The 22900-nt window shown below is 48.9% G+C and overlaps 1 protein-coding gene across 7 annotated transcripts in view; it reads right to left on the minus strand.

Annotated features, from left to right (window-relative positions):
• Positions 1-22057, minus strand: part of NFYC (nuclear transcription factor Y subunit gamma) — a 34798-nt gene extending 12741 nt beyond the window's left edge. For 2 of the 7 annotated variants that reach the window (XM_086765032.1, XM_086765026.1), the window contains exons 1-4: positions 18122-18262; positions 12947-13048; positions 4085-4197; positions 592-663 (exon numbers count right to left, since the gene is read on the minus strand). In XM_086765032.1, the coding sequence (XP_086621158.1) occupies positions 592-663; positions 4085-4189 (177 nt within the window). In that variant the 5' untranslated portion in view covers positions 4190-4197; positions 12947-13048; positions 18122-18262. Of the gene's footprint in view, positions 1-591; positions 664-4084; positions 4198-12946; positions 13049-14427; positions 14500-18121; positions 18263-21899 lie in introns of those variants that run through there. The other 5 variants (XM_086765029.1, XM_086765028.1, XM_086765027.1 and 2 more) reach the window with 5 other exon arrangements.
• Between the last annotated feature and the right edge of the window lie 843 nt (positions 22058-22900).

Below are 22900 nucleotides of genomic sequence, written 5' to 3' on the forward strand. Positions count from 1 at the left end.
TTCCAACTTAAAAAACAGAGAGGATTGGAGCAGCGCAAGAGTCAAATCCTGCGGGTGACTCCTTTCTCCTTCCCTTCATGTCAGTAGGTTTTCATCAGTCAATTTGTGCATTACTGTCACCAATCGCATGGCAGGGGTTCAGCCCAAATACTGGTATCAAGCCCATGCTACCCATCTCAGTTATTACTTATTTTTTCCATAAAACCATGTGTAGCACATGTTTAAGTGATACCACTCCTCACACTAAACACTCTACAGCTTTATGAAAGCAAGAGGCAAGAGAAACAAGGAAGAAACATGAGAAAAGACAGTTAAGCACTAGGAAAAAAAAAGTTAAAAAATACCCAGAATTATACAGTAGACTGGTATTTAGCAGAAGAAAGCAGAAATTTCAAGTCTTCAGCAAAGATCACAAATTACTCTGCATTCCCAGTTCAGTTTAATTATACACGGTCAGCTAATATCGCATTCAAGGCAACTGTTTAGAATGTGCTTTAAAATAATGATAAATAATGATACAAGTCATTAATTGCAAGGAACAATATCCACCAAAAGGATGATAAATACTCAGGAAAAAACCCAAGAGCGTACCTTCACATCTTCATCTAGCTTCATTATCTTCTTAATACGAGCCAGAGGGAGTTCTTGAACTCTGAAGTCTTTCTGCAGAGAGATTCACATTTGAGAGACTTCACTGAAACTTAACTGAAAACAAAGGTAAGCTATGAAATGCTAAAACAAGTCTGCATGGTCTAGAACTAAACTAGCTAAAATTAGATTTATAAAAATAACTTATTTTCTTCGAGGCAGCTTCTCCTCAGACCCAAGTATCCTCATCTGCTTTTCTGCACTTCATAGTGATAGAATTCTGCTTGAGTCTCCTGTCAGATACTCGTATCTGCTGTTCACCTCAAAGCTGCAGTCACTCTGCAGAACAGAATGTTTCTAATGTTACACATTTCTGCATCTATTTATATTTGAAGTAACTAATTCAATTAGGTGTCTCGGGACCCAGAAAGCATCGGAATTTACAAAAAGTCACAAGAGAAAATTAAGGCAAACAAGAGCTATGTGGGGCAACAGGATGAAATCTTCTTTGCTTCATTTGTACTTCCCTGTAGCCCAACACCAATTTTGGTGTTAAAAACCTTGCAAGAATCTTGTTAAAAAACAAAACAAACTTCTACTGATGTTTAAATTGATTTCTTCCTATTTTCCAAAGGGCCAAAATGGTGCAGTGATTGTTTCGGAGACAGAGAGCGAGCACTGGCACTGCACTGAACCATCCTGCTCCGCTCAGCTGCCAGTTGTACCCAACACCAGCGGCAGCAGAGACGCCGAGCCACCGTCCGCAGGAGAGGAGACACCAACCTGTCCCCTGGACAGATCCTCTCTGCAGAGAGCTCTCGGGGTTAGGGCAACTTCGCTACAAACAGCAGCCTCCCTTCGCTGAAGGCAGAAAGAGGAATTAAAAGAAATAAATAAATCCATAGAATGTTGCTACCAGGAGCCTCTTAAAAAGGGAGAAAGGCTGAGGCTACGTACCATTGCATCAGGAATGCAGAATCCCTACCCACAAAGGGCTTCTAAAAAAAACTGTCTTCCCTTCTTAACAAAAATGCCATAGAAAATAAAAGGAAACTAATTTCTCTAGGGAAGAAAGCACTGCAAGACATGTTAGTGAAACAAAAGAGGGGGAAAAACGCTGAAAATGCTGTTTTCTATTGAAGCACCATATGGAGGCTGTGCGTGGCCCAGCCAGCATGCCAGCAGGGGGCATTTTATTTAATTTATGTATTAAAAAGTTAGGCATATTTATATACATTACTTTCTAGGCGTATATATATAAAAAAAAGCGTTCTGTGCCCTCATTCTGCAGAGTAACGTTGAATGCGCTGTTCCTGGTGCTCCCAGTAATATCCTGCAAATCAGAACTCATCCGGGGCGTGGGGGTCTCCTCGCAAGGAGTGCCGACGGCTCTTGCACCCCACTGGTGAACGCAGTGTTTTGGGAGGATTTTCGGCAATGAGAGAAGAGGGCAGTCAGGGCTGGGACCTGCGCTTGAACGCAACGCGCTCAGGGTGGCTTTTCAAGCAGTAACCGCCACATAAACAAGTTAAGAGGTTGCTAGGGCATGGAAAAATATCCCAAAGGTTTTTTTGAGGATTTTTTGTTGTTGTTTTAAAAATTTTTTTAAAAGCTCTTTCCTTTTTAAAGAGTCTCATGAGCTTTGAGCAAGCCTCAAAGAAAGATGAGGATAAAATCTGTGAAATTCTTCACAGTCTTATGTATATTAACTTCTACGAACAGCAGAACTGCCAAGTAGACATGCATAGGTACAATGCTATTAAAATCTTTAAACAAAAGAGACAGTGGGATAAATTAGAAAAAATTAAAGCTCCTGTATTCCTTTAAGGCAGACAGGCAAATGTCACATAAATCAAAATTAATACGCAAGTACTATGATGAAGGGAAGCATGACCGCTACTGGCTACTGCCCAGCAGAACAAACTTTAGACACCAATTCTTCTTCTTTTCTTTTTCCCAAATTAGGTCTCAATGTTTCCACAGGCCTATTCTAACTCACCGTGGAGCTAGCTTCAGCCTAGTCCTGTTTCCTATTTCCCCAAGGCTAGGCCGCAGCCGTTTCTGGTCAGTCGGGCAGAGAATGGGGAGCTCTGGTTTGTTTTTCTAAAGCAGCGCCCTTGCTCCTTCCTCCCTGAACTTCAGCTACCAGTGGCACATGGCTAACGCACAAAACCAGGCAGAGAGAGCCCCAAAAGCAGGCAACCAAAGCAGGCTTTCCACCACACAGCTCTGACCTGCGCAGACGAGCTTTAGGTTCACTTACGTCCACAGCCTTGGGAGCACTTCCAGCAAGATGCACAATGAATTTCAGGATTTCGTTACGCAGGGGACAACCGCACGCGTAGGAATGTTTTGCGGTTATCCCTTTTCCTTTCCCATTCCCCTTCACTGTCCTCAGTTAAATTTTCAATGACTTACTAGCTTGCAATGCAATAAATAGATTCATATGACAGTTAAAAATTAAGCTGCCCGCACTTGATAAGCTGCAGAATAAACCCCTTTCATGTGGAGATGAAGACAAACTACAGCTCTTGAACACAAGAATTCACTGTACTGAAAGAGGAAAGTAATTAATTCTGGTTATGCATACAAATTTCTACATCTGTTTCTTTAATCAACTATCTGCACACAGGCTGAAAAAAGCAGCTTATCTTCAGACTAGCGGATTGGGGGTTTCGCTTTGAACAACCCGTCTTCGACTGGAGTTCTTTTGTTTTCAGTTACATTAAAAGCACAGGAGCGTGCTTTCAGGACCACCGCATCTCAGTGATCTATCAATCTCTCTTGAAAAGTCATTTTTACGATATGCCCTTGTTCTCAGGCACATCTCTTTTGGGGATGGAAAAAAATAGAAGCTACTTAGTCCAATTCTTATTCTCAGCCTATGCAGGATTTTTTTTTAATCAAACGTCTTTAAATTAATAAAGCATGTGATAACGATGTACTTGGCATTCAAGTGATTTTCAAAATTTCAGGCTTGTCAAATGAGATGGTTCTGGAAAAGGGCATAATAGTTCTATACAAAAGTCTAAACCCCAAAACTCATTCACAAAATTGTGACTGTCTGTCAATAGCCAGGTGTTTGAATTTATGAAATGGGGAAAGGACCAAGTCATATTTTGAACAGTAGTATCTCCCGGGGTGTGCTGGTGTGGGGTGTCGGAGCGGAGGGTTCCCTCACACGCTGCTCACACATTTTCTATGCCAGAATTTGAGCAGCAGTTAAACAGCCCAGGCAGTATAACGGGAAGCACAGTCTCAAATCCCTCCATCTTCTGTCAGCTAAACAGCTGTAGCCAGTAGTCAAAGCCCCGGCCATTCAAATAATTATTTATCAGCTCTTAAGGCCACCTTGCAGGGTGCAAACAGCCAACCCTACTGGATCCTGTCAGCAGCAGGAATATGTTCAAGCTGAGGTTTATCTTGCTGCCAGACATCACCATCCACTTTTGAGGGTCAGTTCTTCAGAAGTAACCCAGCCGATGAGGACACTCACCACTGTGAGATTGCGTATCTCCTCCATGACGCGCGGCCAGAAGGACTGGAGGCTTTGCTGGGCATCGCTGTTGCTAGCCGTGCCAAAGCCACCATCCGTGGACATTCTGGTAGCTGGGAGAAACAAAACCAAACGTTAACAATGAGGGAGGGCAGCAGTCAAAGGCTCCCGGAGATTCCCTTCGAGTCCCGGGAATACAGGAAGGGGCCAGCCTGGCTAACTGCTCTGGAAAAGTGTCAAAATAAGATATGCTGGTCCACGTCTCACAGCAACAATGCAGAGACACTCACAGCCTCTGGAAGTGTTTTTTTAAGTTTTATTTTTCCAAAGATTGAAAAAGAACATTAAAAAAAATTAATAATTTAAAACAAAAATAGTCTCCTTATCTCCCTATTAGAGCTCTGCCTTTCCACAAGGAGTTACAAACATAACTGATGCCCGAGCACAGCTCACACTCCACTGCACACCTATTATAAAATAATTTCTTCTCTTGCTTGTTACAGCTAACAACACTGCAGGTTAACCCCCCTTCAACCTGGAACCAGAACATCAATGTCAGCCCGATATTATTTCTAAAAAGTGTAATGAAACAGTTGCTTCTGTGCCTATTTGAAAGGCGTCAGCTTTCGTGGCTTTACACTATTTTTAAAATATCTCTTCTCCTTGAGTATAATCAACAGGGAAATTAACAGTCTGTATAACGCAGAATGTCAAAAGCACAAAGATTTAAAATTCAAATCTTTCAACTGAAACAAGCCCCATGCCTGTCACTTGGTATTCTGCAACGGCAGGATGTTAAGCAGTCTGGCTGTTATTAACTTTATACTGGATGTTGCCCGTGCATTCATTAAGACCTGTATCCTTGCAAACGGCTTTATTTACAGTAGGTACCAGAAACTTACACGGAGAAAACAAAGGGACAATAACTGGGTTCAGACTTGCCCATACAGCCGTGCTGCGCTGCAGCGAAGACGATGAAAAGGTCAGGACACGCAGCATCGACCAACCTCGTCCTTGGACGACAGAGACCATGCCAGCCCACGTGGCACCGTCCGGGCACATTTCAAGTTCCAGCTGACACAATTCTTCTCCCCTCATAAACCCCTAGGTCAGCGCCCGCCTTTTTGACAAGAACCTCTTAAGACAGCTCTAGTTAATATTAAAAATGAAGTCAGATGCACAACCTGGGAATCCCTTGGAACACCAAGGCCAGCCTTGGAACACCAAAACCAGCCTTGCTGGCTTCCCCTGTGCGACAGGAGCACGTGGCTCCAGAAGGATTTCCAACAGGGATCACAGCCTGGAAGGATGGAGCAGATGTGCCAAAAACATAGGCGTGCGTAGAACCTGCCAAGACACAGCCCGACAGGATGGGACTCGGTGCTTCCCATGCGCTGAAAGCATCCTGGTGAATGCCAGAGGAGTCAGCGCTCACTCCTCAAGCGAGCAAAGCGGAGGAAGCCAGTGAGTTACCAGCATGAAACGCTCTCAGGGTCACCTGGAGCAGGTTTGAAGGTTCCATGAACGACACGGACACACCATGTACAAACAATAAGTCTCTGTGACTCTCGACTTACAGAAGAGGTGCTACATTTTCTATAGGGAAAGATCTCAAGACACTCGTGCGTCGCCATGTAGTGGAAAAAGACACAAGCAGATTTAGCTCTGACAGACAGGCACAATCCCCGTTTGCTCCTCAGCCACCACGTAAAGGTTTGTTTCAGTCCCTCCTCAAGCTGAAGGGAAGCACAGTAACGCTGTACAACGCGCCAAAATACCGACGGGAGGCAGCGCCAATCGCCAGTACTGTCAAAACCTACTGCTCCAAAGCAATGACGATCCATAAAAGCTTATTAACAGATAAAAGAGATTCCTGTCAGACAATCAGTTTGTTACCTCCCGCAGCCTACACTTTCCAAGGCAGATTCTGAGCAGTTGTATCTTTCTTTCATCAACCTGAGAAGGGGACACGGGTGGCGTGGGAAGAGCCGAAGGGAATTTTGACAGAGAGGAGGTCAGAAGATCGTATTTTCAGTCTCAAAGCAAGAGTTCAAAACAGGAAAAAACTCCAGGTAAGGAACCTATGGAAATAAGTGACTTGATGACTCTTCAGCAACTATTTGCATTATAATACTACCCGCCTACAAACTAAGACATATCAAGTATTTGTAAGAAAATAGAGAGAGATAAATATTCTAACAAGAGCACTAAATTGGCATTTGATTCTCCCCTCCTTGATCTGCATTGTTAAACACAGACAGAAAATAGTTCAGGCACATAAATAAAAGCTCATCCTTGAACCTGCTCTGTACCGGCAATATTTCAATACGAACACTAGACAGGGTCTCTTCTGCAACTGGAGATGCAATTCATCTCGAAGACTACCTAAATCACTTTTCAAGGCTTTATTTAAAAACACAAATTACTTACACTCAACCCTCTTACATGCTGTACTGGAATATAATGCTCTACATAACTGTGAGAAACAACAGGTTAAAAAATAAAAAAGCTAATGGAGTGAAGAGGAAGAAAATTCCACCACCATCACTTTACCCCCTACTGCACGCAAAAGTAAGTGTCACTCACTAAATCTACATCTCTGTGGTATTAATCCAAACTTCAGGAAGAGCTAGAAATGCTTTACTCCAGTCATCTCTAATTTTAAAAGTCCTTTTGATGGATACAAAAAAATTCCTATCTTCAAGGTAAACACCAGTCTGATTTCAGAACGCAAAACGAACAGCCTGATGCCCGACCCAAGGGACGACTGCGACTTTAAGTGACTGTTTAGGATCATTGTTAGGAAATTGAGTAAGAGTAGAAACGAGTCACACCAATAGGCTGATTTTCTGAAAAATCTATAGAATTAAATCACTATAAACTCCAAAATAAAAGCTTAAGTAGGTTAAAACTGCTCAGAACATCACTGCAGTAAATTCTTCCCATTAAAATACAGACACATAAGCGGCCTTGAAGGTGTTTGCAAGCATTAGAGGATTGTCAGGAAAACAAAAAAAAAAAACCCTCTGTCATGCATAGCTCCAGCGTTGGCTCTGTGAGACAAACTACTAATGAAATCATTCCTGTGCAATTAGGTAAGTTCCTCCACCCAAGGGGAAGCTGAGTTCTCTTCTTTTAAGAATGCCTCGTATCAGGATTAGTGCCAACAAAAAAAATACCAAAGCACAGAATAGAAGATAAGCCCACCAAAGCTAACAGGGAGGCAGTTCCTCTGACTTCACAGCATCAGTATCCAAACCTGTTTGTCTTTTTGATATGCAGTCTGCAGGGAAATTCTAGAGCTTCATTAGACTTCATCCTTCCTCCTCCAAAGATTGCCACCGTAACCCCGTGCAGAAGGGCAAGAGGTGCTCTGAGGATCCCCACGCTCCCCGCGTTGCATTCATGTAATGCATGCTACGGTCTCGCAGAAGTTTTAAGAGTAAACTGGCGACTCTGACACCATCTTGTTTCTGACCAATAAAAGTTAAAAGTCCATCTCCCGTGTCACCTGGTTGCAACCATAACCAGAGAGAATTTGCCAATTCCAGCGCGGCTGCCTCTCCATACAGAAGCTGGGCAAGCACTCTGCAAGCCTGACACGCTCCTGCTCCACGCAACACCTCCTTAGCAAAAGCCGGCTCCTCATCGGCGCTGCACCAACGCAAACCGGGGTGCCACGCTGGCCTCGGATTAGCTGAGCTACGAGCCTGAGTCCCAGGAGCCTGCAACCTGAAAACCAGGCGATGCAGAGATGCTCCTGCAGAAGAATCTAGATGAGGCTCACGCACACAAAACACCCTAACTCACAGTGTGGACACGTTACTGAATTAGATACAAGCGAGCAAACACTCTCCCCCCCCAAAAAAAAACCACACAGAGCAAGAAATGAGGGTGTAAGAACAGGAGAGACTGGGATACACCAGCTTCACAACTGCCAGTGCAGTCTGCACAGCCTGGAATACGCTCCATGACGGCAAACATTTTGTTTCCAGACAAAGGAAAAAAAAAAATTGGAGGCCAAAAAGCTGAGGTCTACACATAAAATGCCTGGAGGTGATTATAGAGCAGATTAGCAAGCACATCTCAAGAACTACGACATCAACACTTTGCAATTAGAGCTTTTCTGCTCACCCGAGCAGAACATCTTTTACAAACATTAAACTTACAAAATCCTGTGGCAGCTGACAAACACTTAAGGGCTTCACTTCATAAGAGCACAAAGAAAGCATGAAGACACATCTACTGTCTGGAGTTGGGTATTATTTTGTTGCTTGTTTGGGTGTTGGTTTGGTTTTTTGTTTGTTTTTTTTTTTCCTTAAAAAACCAAACATATGCTAGTTTGTGCTCTCTCTTTAATGTTGTGGGAAGGGGGAAGCAGTGAAATGAAACCATCTCACCCTGGATGCCTACAACCTGCACGCTTGAGCAAGAACCTGCTATTGAAAACACAAGCTACAGTAAAACCACAAATAAACCCAAGATCTCTGATCTTGCAATTCCACCCGGAGCAGGTACCCAGAGCTCTTCAGCTGGAAAATCAACAGCCGGGAACAGCCCACCAGAGCAGCAGCTGCCAGCCGCAGGACATTCCCAGGCATCGCTGGTGCCGCTCGCCAAGTGAGCTTGGGAACGGGAACCGGAGGACAACCTCCCCAGCCAGCAAGGGTCATGTCACAGCGTCTGACGTGCCTACTTTTAAGTCACTCCCAAGCTGGCCTTGACAAAGAAGGCAACCAAACAAAGTCAGCTGGGTAGAGAGCAGGTCTAAATGAAATTTATCCAAACATCTGAAGGGATATGCAAACGGCAAATGCCAGAGGGAAGTACTGAAAAGCCTTGAGGCTCTCGATGAAGGAGGAGGCAATAACTCAGCAATATCATCAAGTACCACAGACTCTGGCGATATCAGAAGCGTCGGGTTCTTTGCATACAGTACAGTCACATTCCCATGACTTACACTATGGGAAAGAGCCGTTCTACACAGCGCTGTATCACAGGGCAGCAGAAGCATATTCCATCCAGACATCTGAAAACGATGGCTAAATATGAAGTAAGATGGAGGCCAAAAAGAAATCAGTCAGAGGCTCAGGCAAATGTTTTGCCTCGACATCCTTAGATTATAGCTACAAATAAGGATAACGCACAAATATTTCTGAAAATTGACACTGCAAAAACAAATTCCCCCTGCCAGATTCTACTACCATACAAACACGAGTTTACCACCTCCACACTGACACATCAACAGCATTTAGAAGGCCCCCTACCCCCTCAAAAAAACCCCCCACACAGCCCTTCTTAGGATGCTGTCGGGTGTTACAACACACACTAGCCCACAAAACTCGTGAGTTAATCATTAGGAAATAGTGTTACAGAAAAGGAGAAAACAAGCAATGCATTTTTTTTTTTTTTCTTAAAAAAAATATACACCATCTTTACTAGCAAAGAATAAAAACCAATGCCAGAGCACCTAGCAAAAATTCTGGAAATCTGTAGAATTAAAAATAGATCCATAAAGCTGAAAAGCGAGTATTTAGAATGAACATTAATCCCGGCTGAAACCAGGACACTATGATACTTCCAGCCTGATGCACTAACTCTCCAAACTGTAGCGTTCTGTTTTGGGAGCCTGTCCCTTGATTTAAAAGTAAAATGTGCAGAGCCCCACTTGCATATCTAAAGAATGAGCTCTGTGTAGCAATAAGCGCCAGACACCTGATCCTGCCAGAACCAGAGGGAACAATCTAGCAACGGAGAACTAGTTTCACAAGAAGAATAAACATGGTTTTATATGAATTTAGTAACACACTTCTTTAAATAGGAGCAAAGGAGAGATGCCACTGTCATTACTCCAGCAAGAGCAATTTGCAGTGCTGTCTTGAGGGAGCAGCAGAATATCGAACACAGAATACACACCGAGTTTGGACTACGGTAATCATCTCCGGCCTCCGCAGCAATCGAAATGGTTGAGGCTGTATGGAACGCGTCTCTGTGCTGCAGACCAACAGCACCCGTTTCCCACAACACTACACCCTATGCGATCTTATTTTAAAACAAACCTTTGAGAAGTCATGTTCACGGTGCAAAATTGCTTCCACAGAGGCATTATAGCCTGATGCACTGTACATTTTCTCTGCTTTAAGATCTACTCAAGTCAACATAGATATTTTCAGCCGATCCTCCTTTCATGAAGTAAGATCAAATTTAGTTCCGTTTCAAACTACCTGTTCACCAGATGGAGGGCAAGCAGCACAAGCGCACAGCACGGCTGGAAACACAAAGGTGCCAGAACTGCAGCCAAGAATTACTTCTACTTGCTTTGAGGGGTGGCAGTGGCAGTGTAAAAACAGTTCTTAATTGTGTTTGAGATCAATGGTTTCCTCTTCTACCTCAATATTCAGCGCTTGCCTGCACAGTTATGTAAAATGCTTTTAAACCAAGAATGCGATTCAGAAACTTGAGTCATGTTGGCAGCAGAGCTGGCACTGCGAACAGACAGATATTTCTTCCAAATCAATGCCGTGGAGTTTGTGTGGAGTTTCTGCACCTCCTACTCATCAAAGCTCTAGCTTTGATCAGGAAAGCGCTAAGTGCTTTGCGGGCTCGCCAAGGGAACTTACCTGACTTCTGACACAGCAACAAGAGAGAGCACGTGAAGGTCTCCACGTGGCCACCGGGAACGCAGTCTTAGATGGGCACACAACTAGCGCATCAGCCTCTACAGAGGGTTCCTAGCTATGAAACGAGGCACTGCAGCTACAAGTCCCATCAAAACCGTACACAAAGCCCATCTCCACAGCACATTCCTGACCCGATGAAGAAAATAAGATGTTGCCATAGCGTGGCACAAAGCACTACAGCAGATGGAAGAACCACTGAGAGGATTTGTGCCTGGCCCTGCTGAAGCAAAAGGAAAGACACAAGCCGTAGCACGCCAGGCTCTGGGGTTACGACACACAAGCCTTCGGCTCTTGATGTTTTGAGCGATTCCCTGAGAAAAAAGACCAGTGAACGCGCACCCTGGGAATGGGGCTTGGAGAGAACCGGGCTGGCACGCGCTGCCACCACTACACGTGCCAAACGCCTTCTGAAAGGAGTGACTTCAACGTACACATCCAGCTGAGACTCATTTCCAGTTCTGGTATGTCAGCAAGACAGCACAGAAAAGGCCTGACTACTAAACATCACCCAAAGAAGCACCAGCGGGAGGAGGGGGAACACCGCGTTTCAGGAGATTTTTACAATGTCTTTTTGGACACAAGATCAGCTTTGAACAAAACCCAATGTCATAACAAAAAGGAAGCAGGAACACTTTAACGATGAAACATAACTGACTATATAACCCATAGTACTCCACATACAGCACAATTATTTCAGCACATCGCAGCAGCAGTGATGCTGTCATTATTAAATCATAAAAACTTCTATTGTTACATACAGGCAACAGATTATGAACAAAGTTATAGCTAAACCATATGCCAAAACCAGGAGCCTCAGACTTGAAGTTTAACGCTAGAATAATTTATCCAAAAGATACAGGAACTCTCTTCCATTTCTATAAAACAGTGCTACCTTTCAGGTAGTGGAAAAAGGTGACGATCACAAACTTAGGAAAGTCTGAAGGTCTGCTCTTGATGAAAACATAACCTTTCAACTTTTAAAAAACAATTTCAAGAGCTTTCAGTAAAACCAACATAATTCAAAACACAAGCACTTCCTTCCAATGCGCTATTCTAAGAAACTTCTGCAATTCCTCCGTTTTATTTTTATCCATCGTCTCTTGCGGCATTACATACACACAATCCTCTAGCATATAGCTGGCACAAGCGTTGCTTGCAGCTGAAGGGAGAAGCATTCTAGGCTCTTGGATAAGGTGCGCGTTTCCAGATTTCTCTTGTTCAATAAAATTAGAATTTAACATAATAGTCAGGCGAGTTAAATGCTGCACTGAATCACCTACGGAGGATATTGAGTACTTATTGCTAAAGGTTTTTAAGGGAAGGTTGCAAAATGGTGTTTAAGCTGAGTTGATCTTGCCTTAGGGCAGAAAAAAATAAACAAGATGACCTCTCCAGGTGCCTTCTAGCCCTTGTTTCTATGAATATTTAGCAGTAAATTATTCTTTCTTCAAAGCACTGTTTGAACATTAGCTGCCTAATACCTCTAATGCATTACTTCTGTTGTCATTCATGAGAGGCACAGCATTTGATTTAAGCCCAAAGCAGCTGCAAAGTCCGAGAGAGGGATCTGGATTCCCGCTTCCAACACCACAGACCACCCGTTAAACCAGCGAGGTTTGGTTTCAGCAGCTAGCAGGGCCAAATCGGCTCCGCACCGCTCCCATTGCTGGTCTGCTGCTAAGAGCGCTGCAATCGATGTTTTGCTGGATCGCACACAGGCATGCCTCCCACTCTCCCCCTCTCCACCCCAGTACCTACGGCGAGAATTCTGCTCCTCCCTTCTCCCATTCCTGGATGCTCGGCTGCTGGGGTAAGAGCTGCCTCTCCACTACCCACTCAACGTGGAGAGAGTGCAACCAGCAGAGCTGATCCCGGCTCCTCTGGAGTGGAGGTGGCAGGGCCGGAGTAACCACTCTGACTTCATTCATGCAAAGCAGAAAAGGGCCAGATAACCTTCCTGATACCCACTTTGCGATGAAGTTACAGCCCTGATCTTGCAGAGAGCAGCATCAAACTGCAAGCAAGCCAGGACCTTTCACCAGGCACCGAGCACAGGAAGGCACGTGCTGCGTGCTCAGCAGGAAGGAGAACCGAGTCTCCAAACTGCTTCAGCTGCACAGGGGAAGAGAATATCCTTCTGACATTTTACTGAACACACATGAGCACCCAGAGAGTTTCATACCTTAGTACAGCAGACAGTGTGACCTTGCAGTTAACGGCAATTGCTAGCGCAGACAATGGCACGCTGTGGTCTTGGGCAGGCAACCGTCACTTGGCTTTACTCCTTCAGGAGAAAGAAAAAAAAAAGAAAAAAAGAAAAAAAATCAGGAATAATGCCTACTTTTACAGAAGCATTACATTTCTATTCGCAATGCACTGAGTACCTAGCAGCCCTGCTCAGAGTCCTCTCTCCAGCAGCAGTCCACAGTAATTTGCGCAAAGAAAGACCAAAGATACGTACAGACTGTATTTAACACTGGGCAGGGTTTTTGGAGCGCACACAAATACACGAGATGCTAGTATCAGAAACCCACCAGGAGCACAGCATGGCACCAGAAATCATGCTCCAGAATCCAGAAGTGACCTCTCCACGGTGCAGCACCAAGTCAAATAGAACACCAGCAAAAAAATAGCACAGGACAAGTTTTTTTTTCTTTAAAAAGGTAAAGCAAACAAGATAATCGGAATTTCTGTTTGTACTGGTTATTTTAGTTTCCTTTCTTCTTTGAATGAAAGAGCACAAGGGTCACACTTGATATTTGGTGTTTCAAACAGTTAAACATTATTAAATAGTGGCTCTTTGCAGCGCAATTGTGGTAGGCAAGCACACGGACTAAGAAGTAGAGGAAGAAAATTCCCAGACAAATAATAACAAGTGTCTGAGATAAATCGTGCTGCCTCTCCAGCTCCTAAATTAAACAGCCAGCAGAAATGGAAAAGCTCTTTTAAGTGAAGTGTGTTCGTCAAATCTACTTCACACGATGTGTATGTTGGCACATACCAAAACAATATTGCATATCATGTACTTCACCTTACGAACTTTAATCTCAGCCAGCTTAGCATAAAATTGACATTACGTATCGCGGCTTTATAAATTTGAAAGAAGTTACAAGCTACACGCCTCACAATGGATTTCCCAGTCCTGGTATACGTGCCTTAATGAGGACAACAAGAAAAAAATGTGATACCAATCTCACCTTCGCAAAACTACACTGTCTCAGTCTTGGACAGTTGTGTGCTTGCACTTTTATAGAAAAAAAACCCAGTGAGAAACACTGAGGCGGTGCCCTGCTCTCGGAGGCAGGAGGCACCTCACCCAGACTTGTACCAATATGGGAATGAAGTCTCACAACTGTAGCGACGTCGGGGACTCAACAAAACACAAGTACCCTGAATGTACCCTGTACACGCAGCACATGGTATATTAATAACTCAAAGTTTCAGTTTTAAAAAAAAAACCAAACATTTTCAGGCCCACAGACACTACTTTGGCACCAGCAGTCTTAACCAAGAGGTAAGCTCCATTGATTCAGAAAGCGCTTCAAACATTTCAAAATGCAGTGATAGTTTCAGCAGGGACCACCTCGAGCTGCTGTCCCCAACAGCTCACAAAAGCAAGAGGGGTCTGCCCAGCATTTGGGTTGGTTTGCCCATTTCTCTTACTTGTATTTTAGGCAGCGGTAGTTGCGATCACACGACATACACGTGCACGGCTCTGGAGCACAAGCGAAATACCTGTTAAGACAGTACGGATTAAAAGACATTCAGCCCGGAGAGTTTTTTTTAAATGTCAGCTGATATTTTTGAATTATTTATACATAATTCTGCATTAAATTAAGAGGTTTTAATATAAAAAGTCCTATGAGTGCCCTCTTATTTTCTCATCCTTCTGACAGCCACACAATTTAGCTGCAAAAGCTAAACTGGGCGCTCGCCATGAACCTCCAGCAGACAGCCGTCATACGACACTCCGCTAGCGCACGGATGCTGCCGCGCAGTCAGGGCAAAGTTACGCTTTCATTTTAACGCAGCCTTGAGCGTCGCGTGTTTCTTCGCTCTTCATTTTTAGGCTCAACCACCACCGTGCTGCTAGAGAGGGAAGAGGGGAAGGCAGAAAGAATGATTCGAACTGCAGCAGGTACAACCTGGAAAACTGTGAATGACAAATCCGAGTTATTCCCAACAACTCCAGTTAGAATGCAGAGTGAAAGGCCAGTCCCTAACTGGGCACGTGTTGTGTGAACTTAGTCATTCTGGGGAGAAAAGTCAAATAAATGTACCGCCTTTGGGTGGGTGCAGGGCTTTCTCTAGGGATTATTCTAATATTCCCGTTCCAAAGTTCTTCTTACTTGTTTTTAAGTCACTTTTGTAAGTTAAATTATCAAATGGCATCTTAAGTTAAAAATATATTTTTTTATAGAAACAACCGTAACCCTTTGCCTCCTGAGATCAGATCTTACTTAACTGACGCACAACCTGTACTGCTTAATAGGCAGACAGGATGGTCTAACCAGGCCTTTCTCTCTCTTTTTTTCTTTTCTTTTTTTTTTTTTTCCTTTTTAATTCGTAAAAAATTATGTATTATAAACATGCAAATCTGTACCTTTCTGGGTCACCTTCACTGAATGAAAAAAGACAACTGGAAGTGACCCATTTTGATTTTTCAGGAAGTGACCAAATAGCAGAGCAAGTTATAAACAGACAACGGAAGAAAACCCCCCCGACGAAATCTCAGCATGTAGAAAATCGTAAGGTTTTGAGAACACACAAACAAAACTTCCTGTAAGTCCTGGGAAGCTGTGGCAGGTATCCTGAGGTTTGATCTTGCCATCAGTACCCCTTGTAAGAGCTGCTACATTTTTTGACCTTCTGAAACATACGGTAAACTGTGTTCTTTATCAAAACATAATAATTAAAGAGTTTAAGTTAGCAGCTATACGAATTTAATTCACTTACAACACAGGCAGATCACTAAGCCCTGAAATTAAGAAACCGCCTCCTGTGCCCACACTATTAAAATACAGATGTCACGCCACATTACATAAATGCAAGATACTAGTCCGATTAAATAAAAAAAAAAAAAAAAACCAAACCACACCAGCAAACCCAAAGACACTGGCTTGAAAGGTGACCTCCTGCGGGCATTCACCACCCTTCACACACCACCTCCTCCTCCTCCTCTCCCCAGCCACCGTGGTGCCCAACCCAGGCACAGCACTTTCCCACCGTAAACTTGTCCTTAACACCTTCACCATTTGCACTGCCAGCTGAGTCAGTACAGAAAACAAGCATGGAAAAAAAAGCCCTTAAACAAAAAGGTGAGCCTGCTTTCTGAGCCCGCATCTCCAGCGCGTAGCACGACTAGGAAAGCCCCGGGGACCCTTGGGGCAGAGGGGACACACAAATAATTCACGAGTGGCGTCCAACGGGACCCAAGGCCCTTCCTTTCCCTCACGGTGCTGAAATAAAAAGCCAGGACTGATGTAATTTGTTCATAAATCCCTTCACAGTCCTACCAAAAGCTTTTGTTTTTTTCCTGCTGCTCCTGACCTAGAAAGATCAAGCAGTACCTATTCTTACGCAGCTACAACCTCTTGCAAGCTTAAGCAACGAAATACGATAAATGTTGGGTGCAACGAAGACTTCTGCAGGATTTCTTATTTCCTCTTACGGTAGCCGCAGGTTCCTTCACCTTCTGCCACCCCTCAAAAGCACGTAGCAGCTGAATGCACCTTAATTTCAAGGGAAAAACCTTAAAATGTCTCATTTTTGCTTCAAGATGCTAACAACGACCTTCACACTCACAGTAAATCCTCCGATTCTGGCCAACAGCCTGCTGCAGAAGTTACTGCTGTTCCACTAACACACCGGAGCAGCCACCGTTATTAACAGATGACTTGCGGGGATGTTTCTCATTCTGCCCCCTTCTTGGATCAAAACTGTGCCAGACGCCACAGAAAGCTGAGTAAGTTTTACCTGTGACAAGGTGATGCTATTCACCAGTCTTAATTTTAATTAAAATACCCAAAATAACACTCCAACACCATAACAATTCAAAGACCATTCAGGTTGAAGTTCAACCCCAGGACGCAGTCCTTTGTTAGCACAGATCAGGTTCATGTGCCAAGGCCCACTTTTCTAACATCCCTGCAAAAATAAGTTGCTCAATAATTACCTCTCATTTTCAAAGCAGTGTTTTTAAGGTCAATAATTAGCAACGAGGGAATAGAAAAAGAAGATAAGGGCAGGAATGAGAATACCCGAGCTGTGTCACCCAGTTCATCCCTGAGAAGGCAAGGACAGTAATAGCAACATTTAGCATCTCTTGGTAGGAGCAGAGGAGAAGGAATGTCTGCAATGTGATTTGACTCCTCGCTGAAAACTAACTTTAATTCTAATCTACAAACTATCCTCCGCGTCCTCGATGCCCTCGGCCACCGGGAGCAGCTTCATTTTTTTCCGCTTTGATTCTTTTTTTTTCAGTCCAAAGTGTGTAAACAAACTTTGTCCTTGATTCTCGAAACTCGGAGCAGTGGTATTTCAAGGTCACTCCTGCTAGCGAAGGAAGGCCTAGCTCCAGCAACTTTCGCAGCAGCACCGCTCTGACGGCGAGAGCCCTGCAAGAGCCCAGCCTGGCCAGAGTTTGGGGTGTCACCGGGAGAGCCGAGAAAGCCCTTTACGCTGGAAAACTTTTAAGCTAAGACGCACTCTCACCCCATTCCTCCGCCTGTCACCGCTGGGCTGCGGGGCTCCCGTGACCTTCAGTACTTATTTGCAAATAAAAAAGAAAACAAAGGGCTGCTTATACTTGTCAGGAGTTTGGCTGGCGCTTTGGGGGTGACGGGGGGTTCCGTTGCCCCCCCCCCAAGAGCCCCGTTCCTGGCCGGTGCCCGCGGGCCAGCTCCTGCGCGGCCGGGCAGCCCCCGCCAAGGGCAGCCGGGGCAGACGACGACCCCCCGCTCCATCGCGGCTCGGCGGCGGACCCGGGCTGGGGGTGGGGGGAGGCGCTGCCATTTTGTGTCCCCGGCGCGGGTCCCCCCACTCCGGTTACCGACCCCGGCGCGGCTCCCCGCAGGGCGCGGCCCCGCCGTGCCCCCAGCCGTACGGGCTGCCCCGGGGGCTCAGCCCCGGGCCCCGCCGCGACCCGGGTGCCTCCCGCCGCTCCTCGAAGCCCCCGGGCTGCCCCCCTCCGCCGCCTTCCCCGCTTCTCCCGCTACACAAGGCCGGGACAGCCCGAGGCCGAGCGGGCAGCCCCCGCCGCCCCGGGGCCTGCTCCCCCGTCACCGGGCCGGGCCGCAGCCACCCCGCCGCCCCCCGCCCCAGGCAACGCGGCTCCGGTCCGCCGCGATCAACTTACCGGGCCGCGGGCACTGCAGGCCCTGCCTGGCGGGCGGGGGGCGGCTGCGGCGGGGGGCGGCGGCCCCCAGGCCTCCCCGCCATCCCTTTGTCTTTGAGCTGACCCCTGCCTGCCGGGACTCCGCGTCCCCGCCGGACCGGGCCGCCGGCCCCTTTAACAGCCGCCGCTCAGCCTACCCTGCTGTGCCCGCCCCGTCCGCGCCTATTGGCTACGCGCCGTCGGGGGCGTGGGGAAAGCTGCGTCCCCGCGCTCCTATTGGCTGCCGCCGGCGGCGCAACCTCGCCGTCCACTTCCTGTTTTAAAGTTACCTTGAGAGGCGGCGCAGGGGTCAGAGCGGCGCCCGGCACCGCCCGCCCCGCCGTCTCCTATTGGCCGCTCGGCTCCTATTCAAACTAAACGGAGGCGGCCGCCGATTGGCCCGAAACCCCTGTCACTCCAAGAGCGCCGCCGCGGCCGCCGTTGCGGTACGGGGGGCGCCGAGCGGCACCGGCCGGGTCGCGGGGCCGCGCGCGCCGGCGGGCGGTGACCCGTACGGGCGCCCACGATCGCACACGAGTGGGGCCGCAGCACACGGGGCCGGTGTCCCGGGCCGGGCCGAGCCGTTACGGCCGCGGAGCGAGGGAAAGGAGCGCGCCCGCCGCAGGGACGCCGGCACCCGGAACGTTCGTGCGTGGGGCTGCGCGGTGACCGGGACCAAACACACCCAGGCGCTTTGTCAGCGGAATAAAGAGACTAAAAAAAATGGTGCAGAATCTTAAAAAAAATAAATAAATAAAATAAAATTATCCCGAGTTTGGAAAATAAAAAGCCAGTCTGCTTTCCCGCCAGCTCAACTGCCCCGGTTCGCCAGGCGGGCCGGTACGGCTCCAGCGAGCGCGGGCAGCGGTTTCGCCCCCGGACCGCGCACGCTGCAGATTGCCCCCCGTTTAAGCACACGCGCGAGACAGCCCGCCAGCCTCGCTTCGCCCGCGCCACGCTCCGTGAGGCCTCCAAAAACAGCCGGGCGGCTCTGGGATGCGACTGGAAGCTGGGAAGGAGCCGTTCACGAGGCGCAGGCGGTGATTTTAACCTCTGCAGACACACAGCTCGCACCAAGTCATCGGCGACGCCCCAGCGGATTTCCAGCTGCGCTCCAAGATGCGATTCACTGCTCGGAAACGACGTGCTTACAGGATTATACGCAGAGCGGCCGAGGGGAAAAAAAAACACGACGGCGCACAGCCAACGCCTACCCAGTCCTGCACACTAAATGAGTCTGGATCAGCTGGCAAGGAGAGGGTAATTTAAAAAACAGATCTTCCTGGTAATTTATTCAATCTAAAAAAGTATCAATCTTAAAAAAAAATGTAAAATTTGCGATGCTTTGTTCCCTCCCGGTGTCGCTCCCCAGGCCCCGGAGCTGCGGTATGCTCGCTATTGGAGGTATGCGAGGTACTTTGAGGCGGTACGCGAAACAGACCCAGCACAGCCCCACCACCTTCCCCCGCGGACAGCGGGAACGCCGCGCTGCGATTTCGGGAGTGCCCAAACGCGCTTCCAGTGCCTTCTCGCACCGCGACGCGGCCCCCCCCCCCCGTCACCTACGGAGCAAGAGCCCCCCTCTCCTGCGTGTGGGTACGACCCAGCGCGGCCACGGGAGCCACCCCTGCTCTCACTGTACTGAATAATTCCTCAGGAGAGTGGGGGAAAAAAAAAAAAACAAAACCAACCTGCAGTAAACAGCTTATTTCAATCACTGCGGCCGTTTTTGCTCTGTTAATTGAGCTAATTTCCAAAATCTCACTTGAAAGATTTAACTACAAAGCTACTGGGAAGACGTAAGGAGAAGAGAATGCTCCTCACCCAGTAACGGTCGCCCGTCACTGCGTTCTGCAGGCTGCGGCACTTCCGAGAAAGCGTCGCCGCCCGTTACTCACGCGTGGCGTGAGAACGCACAGTGACGAAGACGACTTATCTTTACAAAATAACCAGGGGGCGCAGGCTGGCCGCGCGGGATCAACGGCTGGCTCGAGGTCGCCCAGCCAACCCGCAGCGCCCCGAGAGCCGGCGGGATTGCACCCCATTCTCAGTCCTCGCTCGCAGCGAACGGCGCTCTGCGCCGTGCGGGGCTTTCGGAGCTCCGACCCAAGGCACCGCTTTTTGCTTTCCCCAAGAACTCCGTGTTCACCCCAAAACAGGCCCAAACCCTCCCTTCGGGGTGGTGACAGCAGCCCGAAGGCCACGAGCCCCCGCGCGAGCCAGCATCTCAAAGGAGCCCTTGTAACAGTGACACGAAACCCACCGCGGCTGTGACGGAGCACGCGCTGCCAGGTGACAGATTACATCAGGCTGTCACAACGACCAACGCCTAAGGGGTTGTAAGCTGGGCCCAGGTAAGTTTAGGCTGGTACCAGAGCACGGATCAACTGAAAACAAACACAGACGCAGCAGGAGCAGCCTAGTCCAAGAACGTAACCTAATTTGCGGAGGGCACGGGTAAGCTGAAGAAAAGACACGCGATGTTGCCAAGGGCAACGGCAGCAACCTGGCTGATGACCCAGGATTTTCTGGATGTAGGACGACAGGAGCTGTTAACCACAGGCTGTTTGCCCCGCGTCGCAAGCGAAGCCAGCTGAGACTTTCCTTTTAATTGCCCATACTCAGACAGCTACTGAGACAGAGAAGAAGCATTTTTTCATAAGCACATGGAGAATACTTCACTCAACAAGTGTCTCAAAAGGCGATATGAAGAGTCACATTCCAGAAGAAGTAGCCAGTGCTATTGCTTCTTGTTCTGTGAGCAACCTGAAGCTCTGGGTTCTGGAGCCAGCCCTGGGACACAGCTCAGCCAACAGAAGGCACGGACCAGCCTTGCCATCCGAGAGCTGTCCTGCCACCCCGCTTGTCCTGCGCCCACCCCCAGCCCTGACCCCCGGACAGCCACGCAGCTAACGACGCGGCCAGAGAGTGAACTGACCTGAATGAAATCCAACCCAGCCCAAAACAATTTGCCTTCACCCATGCCATACGCATAGTGCTGTCAATGCAGAGTGCTTTACCAGTTACTGGGGGGCATTTCTTCCCTGTTCTCAGCTCAGGAAAAAGCAGTATCTAGGGAGACCATATTTACACACAGATATTTTCAGAGTTCTCAGTGCCCCCGGGTTTGGGGCGCAGATTAAACAATCCCTCAGACATTTACCAGACACTCGCAACTCATCTCCAACCGCTTCCTCCTCGCACCAGTGTTGGGGCAGACTCTGGAGAAGCCCCCTTAAGGCTTTGTGAACCAAAAAAAAAAAATCCCTAGAGATCGGTAAAATATAGGATCACCGGCACGTGAAACCGAACTCTCCCGTAGCACATCCCCTGTCAGGGCCCGGCAGACCGCCGCCCGCTGACTGCCCGGGAAGGCTTCCGCGCCCTGCCCGCCGTCAGGCAGCACCTGCCCCGGGCGCTGCCCGCGGCCCCCAAGCGCTCCGCCAACGCCGGGCCCGCACAGGCCGCGCTCCCTCCCACTCGGGCCCGGCCACCCCCCGACCCGCGCCGCGCGGGGAAACGGTCCGGTTTCCTGTCCTCTCCCCGGTCCGCCCCACGGCGGCCAATAAGCGCGCAGCTTTTCTCCCCCGCCTCCCCCAGCGCGGGCCAATCAGCGAGCGCGGTGACGCTCTGCCAATCGGAACGAAGCTCCAATGGCGGGGGGGAACCCCCCCCCCCACCCCGGGCCGCCCCCGCCCCGCGCCCCCTCACGGGCCGCCGACTCCCCCCGCCGCGCTCCGCCCGCTCCCCGCGCACTCACTGGGCCGACCGGCGCCGCGGCCTCCACCTCCTCCGCCCGGCACCCGCGCTGCCTCTGGCCCGACCGGGGCGGGAGGCGGGAAGGAGGAGAAGTGTGTGTGGGGGGGGGCCAACCGGAGCAGAGCGAGCGCCCAGCGGCCGAGAAACAAGATGGCGGCGGATCTGTCAGACGGCGGTGCGGACGCTCCGCCCCTTTTCCCCCCTGATCCGCGGCACTGCGCAGGCGCATGACCCGCGGCTGATCTCGCGAGATTTTCGCTGGGCGGAGGCGGGGAGGGCCGGGCCGGGCCGCGGGGCGGGGGAGGGCCCGCCGGGGTGGGGGGGGTCCGGACGGCCCGGGGCGGGGGCCCAGGCCTCGGCCTGAGGGTTCGCGGGTGTCGGCCGTGCCTCGAGGGGGAGCCCAGCTCCTGGGTGCGGCAGGGCCTGGCCCAGGTCACCCCCGGCCCAGGCCTGCCCGGGCCTGGGCTCCATTTTAGGCCGAGGTGGGCTGGCGCGGGGCGGCCCCTGGGCGAGGAGCCCGCTGCCGGTCTCCCTCCCGAGGCGCTGGATGGAGCTGTACCTGCCGGTCCTGGCTGTCCCCAGGCAGCAGCGCAGGGATCGTAGCCCGAGGGTCCTGCCGGGGCTGACAGGTGGAGCTCCGCGTCCCTCAGCCAGCCCAGCCACGGTGCAGGAGCTGCTTCTCCTTCAGCTTTTTGGCTCGTCCGGGAGAGTTTCCAGCCCTGCCTGTCACGGCCCTGAGAGCTGTCCAACCCAAACCTCACTGAGCTGTCCAACACTCATGGCACGGGCCTTTGATCCGTCAGCACAGGGTAACCTTCTGCTACTATCCTACCCGAGCTGGAGCTGATTCAAGGAAAAGTCTGTGCTCCAGTGCAGCCAGCTATCTCATTTTCCAGGGACTGCTTTTCTGGCTCGGGGACATGTTACACTGAAGCGTGACTCATGCTGCTTCAGTATTTTTCCCATGAAAAAGCGCGTCCTGAAAAGTGACTCCATCTTTAC

This window comes from Chlamydotis macqueenii, chromosome 22 (assembly GCF_036417535.1).
Source record: "Chlamydotis macqueenii isolate bChlMac1 chromosome 22, bChlMac1.mat, whole genome shotgun sequence".
NCBI lineage: Eukaryota > Metazoa > Chordata > Aves > Otidiformes > Otididae > Chlamydotis > Chlamydotis macqueenii.